Source organism: Maylandia zebra, linkage group LG7 (genome assembly GCF_041146795.1).
Source record: "Maylandia zebra isolate NMK-2024a linkage group LG7, Mzebra_GT3a, whole genome shotgun sequence".
In the NCBI taxonomy this organism is placed as follows: domain Eukaryota; kingdom Metazoa; phylum Chordata; class Actinopteri; order Cichliformes; family Cichlidae; genus Maylandia; species Maylandia zebra.
Window position 1 is genome coordinate 34433865 of NC_135173.1, and position 14567 is coordinate 34448431.

At 40.9% G+C, this 14567-nt stretch overlaps 1 protein-coding gene and 1 long non-coding RNA gene across 2 annotated transcripts; one reads left to right on the plus strand and one right to left on the minus strand.

The window, feature by feature from the left end:
* Positions 1-6816: 6816 nt before the first annotated feature.
* Positions 6817-8816, minus strand: LOC101477979 (tripartite motif-containing protein 16-like). Its single transcript, XM_024802970.2, has one exon. The coding sequence runs from the start codon at positions 8797-8799 to the stop codon at positions 7132-7134; it is 1668 nt and encodes a 555-aa protein (XP_024658738.2). The 5' UTR covers positions 8800-8816; the 3' UTR covers positions 6817-7131.
* Positions 8817-10506: 1690 nt separating this feature from the next.
* Positions 10507-10968, plus strand: LOC143419680 (uncharacterized). The gene is made up of 3 exons (XR_013099691.1): positions 10507-10561; positions 10647-10758; positions 10839-10968. It is a non-coding gene; the product is annotated as an uncharacterized LOC143419680 (long non-coding RNA).
* The last annotated feature ends 3599 nt before the right edge of the window (positions 10969-14567 follow it).

Consider the following 14567-nt stretch of genomic DNA (forward strand, 5'->3'; position numbering starts at 1 on the left):
CAGTAGCTGGAGTTTGTAAGGGTGCCATTTGTGAGTAGCTAATATCTGCCGAAGGGATGTTCGACTAATGCCACTCTCCAGTGACATGCGGCGAGTGCTACGCTGTGGGCTCTTGCTGAATGAAGCTAGGACAGCCACTGATGTTTCTTCATTAGTGACAGTTTTCTTGCGTCCACATTTTGGCAAATCCAACACTGAACTAGTTTCACGAAACCTAGCAAGCAGTTTGCTAACTGTAGCATGGGAGATGGGTGGTCTCGTAGGGTGTCTTGCATTGAAATCTGCTGCAATGACCCGGTTACTGCGTTCACCAGATATCAACACAATTTCGATCCGCTCCTCACGTGTTAACCTCTTCGACATGTCAATGGCTGTGAACAAAGAGAAACTTGTAAATAACTCATGAAAGAATAAAGTTACGTTAAAACCAAGCACACCATTGTTTTTCTTGTGTCATTACCAATAAGTTTGATGTGTCACATGGCCCTCTTCCCACTGAAAAAAACAAAAGCATCGAAAAAAACATCGAGACGACCCCTCCTAACTACAGTTTTATCAGTGAGGTCAGGGCGAGCAGGAGAGGAGGAGGGGTTGCTGTCTTATTTAATCAATCATTTCAATGTAAGCAGCTATCTCCTGGAAGTTTTCAGTCTTTTGAATATGTGGCTTTACAGCTGAAGGCCCCATCCAAAGTTGTGTTTCTTAATGTTTACAGGCCTCCCAAATACTGCACAGACTTTTTTAATGACCTCAATGAACTGCTGTCTGTGATCTGTGTTGATTTTGACTGTGTAATTATTGCTGGGGATTTTAACATTCATGTGGACAACCCTCAGGACAAAGGGACTAAAGACCTGAGTAACACTCTGGGCAACTTTGGGCTGACTCAGCATGTAACAGAGGCCACACATAATAGAGGACACATTCTTGACCTACTGATCTCCAAAGGCCTGAGCATTTCAAAGGTTACTGTGTCTGATGTGGGCCTGTCTGATCATTACTGTGTTTTCTTTGAAAGTAAAATCTCAGCCCACACAAATATATCAACAACAGTGATCACAAAACGGTGTATAACTGAACACAGTAGTGCAATTTTTAACCAGGTCTTCCCATTAACACCTGACCTGCCCAGAGGGTCAGTCAATGAGCTCGTCAATAGCTTCAATGCTAACATGTTAAATGTAATGGACACTATTGCTCCCATTAAGGTGAAGGTTATCTCTGGAAGGAAAAAGTCTCCATGGAGAAACTCCACACTGGTGAAAAATGAAAAAATAGAGTGTAGGAAAGCTGAGCGCAGATGGAGAAAAACAAACCTCCAGGTTCATTATGACATTTATAAAGAGAAACTTCACAATTATAATTTACAACTGAGGAATGCAAGGAGGTCCTACTTCTCTGACATCATCACTAAAAACAGCCATAATGCTCGGGTCTTATTTTCTACAGTTGACAGGCTAACAAACCCTCCTGTGTCAGTGGCAGCTGAACTTCATTCGACCATGGCCTGCAATGACTTTGCCAAATTCTTCACTGAAAAAATCCAAAAAATTAGACAAGCAATTGGTACATCAACAGCAGATCCAGGATATGTGCTGTGTCCACCAAAAAACTGTTTAAACACCATGAAACAGTTTCAACCTATTAACAGCAAAGACCTGGAGGACATCTTAGGTCAACTGAACTCCTCCTCCTGCTGTTTAGATGTCCTGCCAACAAGTTTTTTCAAAAAGGTCTCAAAGACTTTAGAGTCAGACCTGTTACAGATCGTCAACTTTTCTTTATTATCAGGTGTGTTTCCAGAATCACTAAACACTGCTGTAATCAAACCTATACTGAAAAAGGACAATCTTGACAAGACACAAATGAACAACTACAGGCCGATCTCAAATCTCCCGTTTTTAAGTAAGATCATTGAAAAAGCAGTTTCTCAACAGCTCAGTTACTTCTTAAAACAGAATAATTGCTACGATGCCTTCCAGTCAGGTTTTAGACAGAACCACAGCACTGAAACTGCTCTGACCAAAGTGTTTAATGACATATGTCTGAATACAGACAGTGGAAAAATGTCATTCCTAGTTTTACTGGATCTCAGTGCAGCATTTGATACAGTTGACCACAACATATTACTCAAACGACTGGAGAACTGGACAGGTCTTTCAGGAACTGTACTAAACTGGTTCAAAACATACGTAGAAAACAGGAAATACTTTGTATCAATAGGTAACTTCACATCTGAGCAGACAAGTATCACATGTGGAGTTCCCCAAGGTTCCATCTTGGGACCCCTTCTGTTTAACATCTACATGCTCCCACTGGCACAGATTATAAACAACAACAAAATAAACTATCACAGCTATGCAGATGACACACAAATATATATCACAATGTCACCAGGAGACCGAGGCCCTGTACAGGCTCTTGGTAAATGCATTGAGGAAATCAATGACTGGTTGTGCCACAATTTTCTCCAGCTAAACAAAAACAAAACTGAGGTAATAGTCTTTGGCGCCAAAGAAAAACAATTACAGGTCACCAGAGAACTTCAATCTATACATCTAAAAACCACAAACCAGGCGAGAAATTTGGGTGTAGTGATGGATGCAGACCTAAACTTAGAAAAACACATTAAGACAATAACAAAGTCAGCTTACTATCACCTCAAGAATATATCAAGGATAAAAGATCTGATGTCTCAACAGGACCTGGAAAAACTAGTCCATGCATTCATCTTTAGTAGGCTTGATTACTGTAACAGCATCTTTACAGGTCTACCTAAAAAATCAGTCAGACAACTACAGCTCATTCAGAACTCTGCTGCTCGAGTCCTCACTAAGACCAAAAAAGTGGACCACATCAGTCCAGCTCTGAGGTCCTTACACTGGCTGCCTGTCCGTCAGAGGATAGACTTTAAAGTTCTGATGCTGGCCTATAAAGCTCTGAATGGTTTAGGACCAAAATACATCAATGACCTCCTGACCCAGTATGAACCATCCAGATCCCTCAGGTCATCTGGATCCGGTCTTTTATCAGTTCCCAGAGTCAGAACCAGACACGGAGAAGCTGCATTCAGCTTTTATGCTCCTTATATCTGGAACAAACTCCCAGAAAGCCTCAGATCAGCTGAAACACTCAGTTTATTTAAATCCAGGTTGAAGACTCACCTGTTCTCAGCTGCATTTGAATAAAGCACCAAATCCACACTTTTAAGCTTAAATTTCAAAACTTACATTTAACTACTGATTTTATCTACTGTTCTGATTTTATCTGTTTTGATTTTATATACTGTTGTTTGTTTGTTTGTTTGTTTGTTAATTAGTTAGTTAGTTTATTTGCTTGTTTTATTCAATTTTAAATCCTGCTTTTTATTTGTTCTTGTTTCTAATGTCTCTGTAAAGCACTTTGAATCACCTTGTTGTTGAATTGTGCTATACAAATAAACTTGCCTTGCCAAGATGGCCGACTTCTAAGTGGCCACCATGGTCACCACCCATCTTGAGGAGTTTGCCCCCTCACACATGCTAATGTGCCACAAACAGGACTTTAATATCACCAACCATTCCCATGTTATTACGGTGTATCCATATAAATGGCCCACCCTGTAGTTGGCAATAAAACAGTTTTATTGGGAATTAACTTAAAAAACAAACAAACAACAAACAAACATATGTCTCCTATTTTTTTTGTCACACAGGAAAGAAGCATCAATATCTGATGAGATGACTTATTTATTTCTTTTTTGTTTGTTTTTTTCAACAGGAGAAGAATATCTCTGACAAGTTGATTTGTTCACATTTTCACATCTTAATTTTTAAGTGAAATGTGCATTTTGAGTTTATACACTATGTATATAAGGCGACCGTTTCCTTTTGCAGTATTTTTGTGTGGTTCGTTTTTCTATGTCTTAACAAAAGGGGAACAAAGGTGTTTTTTCACATGGTCTCACTGAGGTGATGCGAATTGAAACATGCATCCTTTTCTTTTTGTGTGGGGGGGAATGTGCTGGAAAAGCTTGAAAAGGGACCTTGAAAGTGCTTAAAAAGTGCTTGAATTTGACCCTGAAAAAGGTGTATGAACCCTGAAGCTACATTTAATGAGGCACTGATATCACTAATACCAAAAAAAGATAAAGACAATACAGATCCATCAAATTACAGACCAATAAGCTTATTGAATTTGGACTGCAAAATACTTACAAAAGTTCTAGCCTTAAAGTTCTGGGTATCATCATACATCCAAATCAGACTGGATTTATGAAAACACGCTCTTCCTCAGATAACATTCGAAAGCTACTCCATTTGATGTGGCTGAGCCGGTCTAAAGATACTTCAATAGCAGCTTTCTCCTTAGATGAGGAGAAGGCTTTTGACAAAATTGAATGGAGCTTTCTTTTTTCAACCTTGTTCCGGTTCGGGTTTGGTCCACACTTTCTAAATTGGGTTAAAGTGCTATACAAAGAACCAAAGGCGGCGGTAATATCAAATGGTATGGTTTCACCCTTCTTTAGTTTGTCACGTGGAGCTCATCAGGGCTATTCTTTAAGCCCCCTTTTGTTCTTAATTTTTATAGAAACATTGTCAGTGAGTATCAGATCAAACAAGGAGATTAAAGGTGTCATAGGTGGGCAGCAGGAACACAAACTCCTCCTCTATGCTGATGATATTCTTGCCATTATAACAGACCCACTTTTATCAGTGCCGCATTTAATGGCGTTCTCTGAGGTGTCAGGTTATACTATTAACTGGGGAAAGTCTGAAGTAATGCCACTATCCCCACTATGCTATCCATACATGGTAGAAAAATTCAATTTTAAATGAGTGCCTAGAGGGATGAAGTATCTTGGGATTAGGCTAAGCCAAGATATGGAGGCCCTACCCCCAACTTAATTTTGACCCAGTCCTTCTAAAAATAAAAACAAATATAGAAAAATGGGCCAAATTAAAAATCTCATTGTGGGGCAAAATAAATATTGTAAAAATGATTATAGCTCCCCAATTTAACTATGTAGTAATGATGTTACCAATTGCGATACCGCCTGGTTTCTTTAAACAGTATGAAGACTTAATTAAGCAGTTTCTGTGGGATGGGAAAAGGGCAAGAATCAAGCTAAGTAAATTATATGCTCCTAGAGAGAAGGGTGGTTTAAGTTTACCCGATCCAAGATTATGTTCAGTCTCATTCGAGGTGGCAAAATTGGTTAATTACTGGGGGGAAAATCAAGCCAGACAGGAATGGCTAAGTATAGAGTCTGAAATTTATACTCCCTTCGATCCAAAAGGTATGTTGTCTCAAAGCTGCACTTCAACGAACCCAATGTTGTTTCACTCTACCCAGGTTTGGCTCAATATACATAGAATTCTTAAAATATCACCTCATGTGCAGTTTTACTCATCTCTTTGAAACAATCCAGCTATTCGTATAGGGAAAAAATTGTGTTTTGGAAATTGTGGCAGTCTCATGCCATAAATGTTATTAGCGACTTATTTAAAGATGGGGAATTTATGACCTATAGAGACCTTGTTCAAACATATAAATTGAAAGGGAAAATTTCTGGAGATATTTGCAAATTAGACATTGTGTGACGTTGAAGTTCAGAAGGGGACATGAAAATCTAGTTCTAAATTTTATAAATATGCCTCAGGAGCACCACACAGCATCATGTTTTTATAGGTTGGTAAATGATAATAGAAGTGGGGAATGTTCCAATAGTAAAACTTTGTGGCAGAAAGATTTAAATGCACCAATTCCAAACAAAAAATGGATGGGCATTTTGGCGGAAAATGGGATTTATGTTAAGGAGGCGAGGAGCAAATGCATACAATATAAAATTCTGCATAGATATTATCATACTCCAACAAGATTACACCGTATGAAGCTTATGGCTGACTATCTCTGTTGGAAATGTAAAATTGAGGCGGGGACTTTCCTACATTGTTTTTGGGAATGTTCCCTATAATCATAACCACTGCAGTCGTCACACTTTTAAAAGGTTGGTCAGGATTAGAAGTGCCCTTAACTCCTGAATTGTGCTTGTTAGGAGACCGTTCTCATATTCCAAGAATTCATAATAATATTTTTACGGTTGTTATGGTTGGTTGGTAACTGCATCGAGGATTATCCTTAGGCACTGGAAGACTACAGTACGTCCTGAACTGAAAGACTGGATCAGAGCAATGGCAGAGACTGCTTCCTATGAGTCCATGCTGAATAAACTTAAAAATGATACAGAAGACAAAGATGAACATTGGGACTACTTTTGGAGCTATCTGAAGCAAACAGGAAATCATGACCATATTATCATAATCTGAAGGACTATTAACTGTGGCCACTGGTCCAAATGTTACTTTAACGTCAATTTTATTTGCCCATTTCTGTGTTTCTTCTCTTGGAACCCACTGTTAGTTAGTTTCTCTTTTCTTTCTTTTAGACTTGTAAGGGCAGGGGTGCACACCAGCAGTTTTCTTGTTTTGTTTTGTTTGTTTGTTTGTTTGTTTTGTTCTTTTGTTTTTCTCCCTCTTATACAGGTTTAAGTATATGATGCAAAATCAATAAAAAACTTTAATGTCAAAAAAAAAAGATGATAAGTTCAGGCTCCATTGTATTGCTATGCGTTCGCCAAACAAGAAACCACTATGCTATGGAGCAACTAGAAGCATGAATAAAGAAAATGAAACAACAAAACTCCACTGGTTATTCAAAACATGGAACAAAATACTCATGGTTCTAAATAAACAGACACACATACTTCATTTAAGAAACACATTTTTAAAGCAAATTTATTTAATGATGGTGATCAACTTGTGGATACATTACTACAACATTTTATGAAAATATTTACGAGTTAAAAATGGAACAAAATAAAATGAACTGCATTTCATCAATGAAAAACTGTAATGATGAGCAAAATATTGTTTAAAAGATACAGAAAATGAAATTTAAATTTTTCAATTTAAAATCTCTGGTCAAAGCATGACATTTTTGTTAATTATTTTATTGCATGCAAATGTATTTTGTCCATATCCTCTTTAACATTCCAGGGTGCAACCTAACAAGGGCTATATATTTAATTTAAAAAAAAAAAAAACGCACAAGAAAAGCACAAAGTAATTACTTGATTCTCCCTACTCAAACTCAGACAAACACAGCAGAGGAGTCTGATCCTAAGAAGTGACTTGCCCTCAGTCCAACGTAGAGCGGCTGATTGAATGTGGTCTGGACTCTGTGAAGGAGAGTCATGGTGCCAGAGACACTATAGAAGGACAGAATACCTGCTTTGTGATCCAGGTACACTCCAATTTTGGAAGACACAGGGCCTGTAAACCTATAACAATTTTTTCCATGACTGAGTGAATAATTACTACTGTAACAGTCTAATGCCCAAGACTCACTATTGTTTCCAAATTCACTTTGATCTCCCGTTCTGCTTATGCTTTTGTATGCGACTGCTATGTAAATACCAAACCCACTCCACTCTACCTCCCAGTAATGACATCCAGTCAGACTTTCTCTGCTCAGGACCTGAGACCTGTTCATGAATCTTTCAGGGTGACCTGGATATGCCTGTTTTTTACTCACAAATGTTGCCCTTCTGTTCTCTTCAGATAATAACAGCCGCATGTTTACAGTGTCTGGATCCAGTGTGAGCTGAGTTGAAAACTTTAAGAATTCAGCTCTGGTTTGTGGCTCTGGTTGAGGTAGCAACACGTCTACATCAGTCACTGTGCGGGAAACTTTTTGCCATCCTTCCTGAAGATCATCCTGCAGTTTATTTTTCACCTCTAATACAGCAGCCGGCACATCATCAAAGTACAGCAGAGGATGACGTTTAGTAAAAGGTATCTCTGTAGATTCAGTAAAATTTGAGAACAAAGGGAACATGTGTAGAAACTGAGTGTGATCCTCTGTGTGAGAGAGCTGTTCCAGTTCAGCATGTTTTCTTTTCAGTTCACTGAGCTCTTCCTGCAGTTTTTCCATAACCTGTTTAGCTCGTTTTACTTCAGTTCTCTGTTGGCATCTGATCTGTTGCTGGATATCAGAATTTTTTTCTTTGATGTGAAAGAAAATTTGTTCAAATGTCTTCTCAGTGTCCCTCACAGCTTTATCAGCAGACTGATTGATGGCCTCCATTTCCTGCAGAAACACCTTAACATGTTCTTCTCTGTCCTGAATTCTTATTTGAAAATTTTCCAGACACGGCTTCAGCTCTTTCTGCTTTTCAGTTCTTTCTGTTGAAGCTGGGACTGTGTCGTGGCCTTTATGTTCACCCATGGAGCACAAATAACAGATACACTGCTGATCCGTGCGACAGAAAATCTTCATTACCTCATTGTGGTGAGAGCACATGTTCTCCTGAAGCTTCTTGAATGGGTTGACCAGTTTGTGTTTCTTCAATCCATCTACATTATTATGAGGCTGTAGATGGCGCTCACAATAAGAGACCACACAGTGCAGACACGACTTGAAGGCTTTCAGTTTTCTCCCACTACAAACATCACAGGCCACATCTCCAGGTCCAGCATAGCAGTGATTAGCAGGAACAGCATACAGTCCAGTCTGCTTCACTTCCTCCACTAACTCTGCTAACATGGTGTTTTTCACCAGAGCAGGCCTTGGTATGAAGGTCTGTCTGCACTGAGGACAGCTGTGGATGTGCTTCTGATCCTGTCCATCCCAGTGAATTTTAATACAGTCCCTGCAGTAGCTGTGTCCACAGGGAATAGTCACAGGATCATTCAGTAGATCCAAACAGATCGCGCAGCAGAGTTTGTCACCAGCAATTTTAAATCCTTTCTGTGCCATTTCTCCCCATAGACAAAGTGTCAGGGAATGCATGTGAATGTTTTACAGTTTTGACAGAGAGCAAAAGAAGGAGGGGTTGACACATTCTGATAGATTCCAGAAACAGGATCAGCAGGTTTGAATGACCTAATATGTGTTAAGTGCATTGCTATGCATTCCTGCCTCAGTAACTGGAAACGCCTGAGAAATCATCTTCCACCAAAAACAAGAGGAAGCTTTTCTTATATTTTATTTAGGTTATTGTAATTGCATCCATATATCATAATAATATATTTGAGAATGCTTTGGTACTCTCTTGCCCTCCTCATGTTACTATTATCATTATTATTATGACAGTGATTGAAATGCACCTAATTTCAAACACCAAATAATCTTTACCAGGTGAGCATTTTCCTTTTGGTTTGAAGTCTAAGACATGTATAAATGTTACATATTTGTGAAGACTAACATTGTTTAAGTATGTCAGGGCATCGCAGCAATGCACAGTTAGCCCCGTAGAATCAGCTGATGTCGGATGTCGGAGTGGAGGATCCCATCCTGTACCTTCTACAGAGAGGCCACTCACACCTGAAAAAGGGAAAGGGCACGGTCAGGATCCTGTTTCTTGACTTTTTGAGTGCCTTTAATGCAATCCGGCCCCGTCTACTTCAGGAAAAACTAAACAGGATGCAGGCGGACCCCTGCCTGGTCGCTTGGATCTCCGACTACCTCACTGACAGACCACAGTACGTCAGGCTGAAGGTCATCACATCTGACACTGTGGTCAGCAGCACAGGGGCACCACAGGGAACTGTGCTTTCCCCTCTTCTCTTCACCCTGTACACCTCTGACTTCTGCTATAACTCTGAATTATGCCATATTCTGAAGTTTGTGGACGACACGGCCATCATGGGGTGTATCTGGGATGACCAGGGCCCTGTTTCAGGAAGCCGGTTTAGTGGAAAAACTGAGTAAGTATACCCTGAGTTAACGAAAACTCTGGGTTTTCGGTTTCACAAAGCGAGTTCAGCTGAAGCCTGAGTGAGTCACTATGACGACACACGCCGTGAAGCTAACCTGCCCCCTAGCAGGTTTACTACAACTAACCCTGACTGTCTCCGCCCCTTTGTCGGAAACCTGACAGTAGGAAGTGTCAGACATGGCGTGCCCCTTCCTTGAAGAGCCAGTAGATCGTGAAGCCCAAATTCTCCGCAGAGCTCTCCGCCGGGAGAGAGTGATCAGAGCGCGTTTGGACATTTTATCATTTCCTGATGATTGTCTGTGCGAACGTTACCGTTTTTCAGCACAATCTATAATTTATTTGGATAACATCCTCAGGCCATATATTACGCATGTGACACATCGCGGACATTCTCTCAGTTCTGTACATATTATTTGTATTGCACTTCGGTTTTTTTTGCAAACGGGAGCTTTCTGTATAATATTGGTGACGCTGAGCACGTTTCCAAGGCTACCGTCTGTCGGGCAGTCAGGAATGTTACAGTTGCACTGAAACGTCTCCTGTACTCGTTTGTGGTGTTCCCCGGTCATAGACCCACAAGATTAATCAAAGAGGGATGCCACAAAATTGCAGGTATCAGGATGAACAAAACTTAATACATGATGTGGTGATACTTGAACTACTACTTAAATATTACATTTATTTTCAGGGTTCCCAGGCGTGATTGGCTGTATAGATGGCACTCACATTCCAATCATTGCACCTTCAGTAAATGAAGGAGACTATGTGAACAGGAAGTCTTTCCACAGCATTAATGTACAGGTACATAGTTCCCTGTAGCATTTCAAACTAACAAATTATTTCATTATAGTAATGGATGCTAATTTGTGTTCTCTGCACTGTGAAGATCATATGTGATGCTGCCAACATTATCACAAATGTGGAAGCCAAGTGGCCAGGCTCTGTCCATGACTCACAAATATTCCGTGAATGTACACTGAGCACAAAATTTGGACATGGTGAGTTGAGAATACTTTAAAATATATAAAGACCAATTGCTTCAGGGACATTTGAACTGAAGTGTATCCTTCTGTCTTAGGAGAGTTCACTGGCTACTTGCTTGGTGATAGGGGGTATCCATGTTTACCCTATTTGCTTACCCCTTACTCTGACCCTGAACCGGGCCCACAGCAGCGATATAATCTGGCTAATTGCAGGACAAGAGCCAGAATTGAAATGACTATCGGAATGCTTAAGGCCCGGTTCCAGTGCCTGCAAAGACTCAGGGTCACCCCAGAAAGGGCATGTGACATTATTGTGGCATGTGTGATTCTTCACAACATTGCCACAATTAGAGGAGAACACTGTCCTTCTGAACCAAACAGCAGTGATCCAAACCATGAACATCCTGACCCTCCCACGGACATACAAGATGGAAGTGCAGTCAGAGACACCATATGTCACAATCATTTCCTTTGACCCATCACCTCAACATGTTGAAAGAAGAATAAACAGATTTTTTGTTCAACTGGCTTTATTGGTCACCTGTGTTTCCTGTACACAAAGTATTAAAAGATGTAAACCTCATAAAGTGTCTCTGTTGCTTCCTCCTCTGTAACAGCTGTCAATGTTTCTTCATTATTTTCCTGTAGTAAAGAAATAAACAACATTGCTGTTCTACTGTAACCTCATATAATCTGTGGAGTATTACTCACAACTGCATGTTGGTCTGGCTCAACAGGAGGCTGCACCAGATGCAGTACACCACCACCATCAACTGATAGAATATGAGGTTTATACAGGTCACTTATAACTTACAAGGGACCAAATGGCAATTAACAAACATACCAAGCACCTTACACTTCATTGTCATTATGCTCTCAAAGACAACCAAGACTGAGGGAAGGCAAAATCAGTAGGAAAATAACTTCACTACAAAATAATCCATTATGGTAAAGAGTTTATCAAATGAATGAGTAGCACTGCAAAGGTGACTGTGAAGAAAGGATGTATGCACATCATGTATTATTTTGAATTTACCCCCTATGTAGGCACTTGTGTCTTGCGGGGTTATTGACTCAGAGGATGTCCCCGCAGAGATGCCTTCGGCCACAGGGCGCCCACTGTTTTGGCTGAGGGCCAACTGCTCAGCCTCTGTGAGTGGTGGTGGTGGAGGACCCCCACCTGTTTTTCGGGCCTCCGCTTTTTTTCTGTTGGCTATAACGGGCCACATTTGAGCATACAGAGTAAGCAAATATGTACTTGTAATGTGCTCAGATAATTTCAATAAGTGCTTACAGAAAGGAAATTAATGTAGCCTCTAACTGCAATTGATTTACATCGGACAAACAGACCAAGCACTATGGCTCATAATACAATTACACCTTACCTGTTTGGACTATATTTTTCTATTTCATTTTTACTTGCTGCCAGGAACGTTTGGGGCCTGTTGGGTTGCACCTGCGCTCACATCACGTCACAAAATAAAATGTATAAAATAACAAATAAAATAACATATGATAAAATAACGTGTTAAATGGGTGGAAATCCCTAGATCAATGTTTATATTAACACTCACGCATTGACTCTGTCGGCTATGTTTTGCCATGCATGCTCCCTTTCTTTTGCAGCTGTGGCTAACTTTACTTTTTTCCGCGGAATTTGCATGTTATCAGCATATGCTGCCATCAGAATTTCGGCCTCAAGCGCTGTAAAATACATTGACCGCGCCTTCTTTCCCTCCGTCTCCATGGTGACTCGCTTAATCTGTGCTCCGCTTATCAGGGCTTTATGTATCCTCGTCCTGCGCGCTTCACTTGGGGTTAAAGCAACTCCGCGTTGACTGAACTAATTGTTATCAGCCTTTCTGAAACCGAATATTCCGAGTTGGACAGTTCGGGGTTACTCAACCCTGAGTATCGTTTTTCACTCTGTTTTCTAAACCGGCTTCCTGAAACAGGGCCCAGGAAGAGGAGTAGAGGAGTCTGGCGAGGAACTTTGTCACATGGGAGTCACTCAAACCACCTGCAGCTCAACACATGAGAGACCAAGAAACTGGTTGTGGACTTCGGGAGGTCCAGACTAGTTCGGATAGAGGGAGAGGAGGTGGAGGTGGTCAACAAATACAAGTACCTCGGGCTGTGGGTGGACAACAAACTTGGACTGGTCATACAACACGCTGCACCTGTATAAAAAAGGCCAAAGCAGACTGTACTTCCTCAGGAGGCTGAGGTCTTTTGACATCTGCACGAAGCTACTGAGGATGTTTTACCAGTCGGTAGTTGCCAGAGCTGTTCTATGCTGTGGTGTGCTGGGGGAGCAGCACAGCAAAGAAGGACTCATCCAGGCTGGACAAACTGATCAGGAAGGCTGTGGTCGGCATGAAGCTGGATGATGGGTCTGTCTAGCACAACCCCTCACTGGAATGAGACAATTCTACTACAACAGCAGAAGGAAGACGCAAGTCACCAAAGTTCTTTGTGTTACTCGTGCACGAGGGAGAGAACTGTGACAAGCGTGTTCCTGTAGCTCACCCCAGTCTCTCTCGTCTGCTCTCTTGTAACACTGCTCTTTATTGAGGTTACATGAATATGCATAGGTTCATTAACATAGGATATCTTACATAGGCGTACATGTAAACAAAGAGTACCTTGTCTGTGTGTACGTATAGGCGTGTGTGTGTGTGTGTGTGTGTGTGTGTGTGCGTGTGTGTGTGGGGTCAAGATGTGGCCCTGTGAACGACTTCCCTAAACCTGCTGGCCTGGAAGTCCAGCAGTTCATCTAAACAAAAGGCACTTATACTGAAACAGATATAGTTGTGTTTACCATACCATAAAACAGTAAGAGAAGGTATGACTATGACCTCTCTCATGACCCCAGGATGTGTGTGTATGCCAGAGTGCTCTGGGAGGCACACAGAGTCTTTGCAGACTGCTAAGGATCAGACATCCTATCATTATGCAATCGATTATAAAACTGAGCATATATGAGTAAATATTTCTAAGCATAAATGACGATCCACAATATAAACCTGACATTGGACACTGGCGACAGTGGCAGAGAAAAGGACACTAAACTGCTGGACATTATGGACAATGCTGGGCATTCTCTGCACACAGTCGTAAATAATCAGAGGAGCCTATTCAGCGACAGTTTGCTTCTCCCAAAGTCAAGAACCAACAGACTTAAAAACTCCTTTGTCCCACACGCTGTTACGGCCCTGGGCTGGCTGTGTACCTCTGTTGTGCTCTGTGTCTTTAAGAGTCTAGCCAACGGAAAAGTTTTCCCAATCCCTGAGGTAATTGAAAACCCTGTCAATGATTCTGTTTTTGTTTTTGAACCTGCCGCTGACAGTCTGCCCTCTGTTTTTCCTGCCTGCGTTGTCACGCGCGCCCACAAGCGCAAATACGGTGATGTTAGTATTTAGTATTTATTTATTTATTGTCATTGTCAAGAACAATGAAATTGCGTTTGGGGCTTCCATACAACCCCAAAAAAAGAAGAAAATAATAAATACCCCTTAAAACCCAAGTGTACATATTTAACCCAGTGTGACTCCAATGCAATAAGACAATCCTTAGCAATAATGTTCGTAGAAATTCAGACAAAGACCTGAGAAACATGACAAAATACAACAATGCAACCCATTCAATATTATTGTACTGTGAGATATGATATCAGATATGATAGTTATCTATTTAAGAAAGGGGGGGGGGGGGGGGGCAGGAGGGGGAAGAGAATAAAGATATGATGCACCAATGCAGACCAGTTCATTGCTATTAAGAAGTTGGATATGGTTATTGTCCGTGAGAGGGGGGCAGAGAGTTCA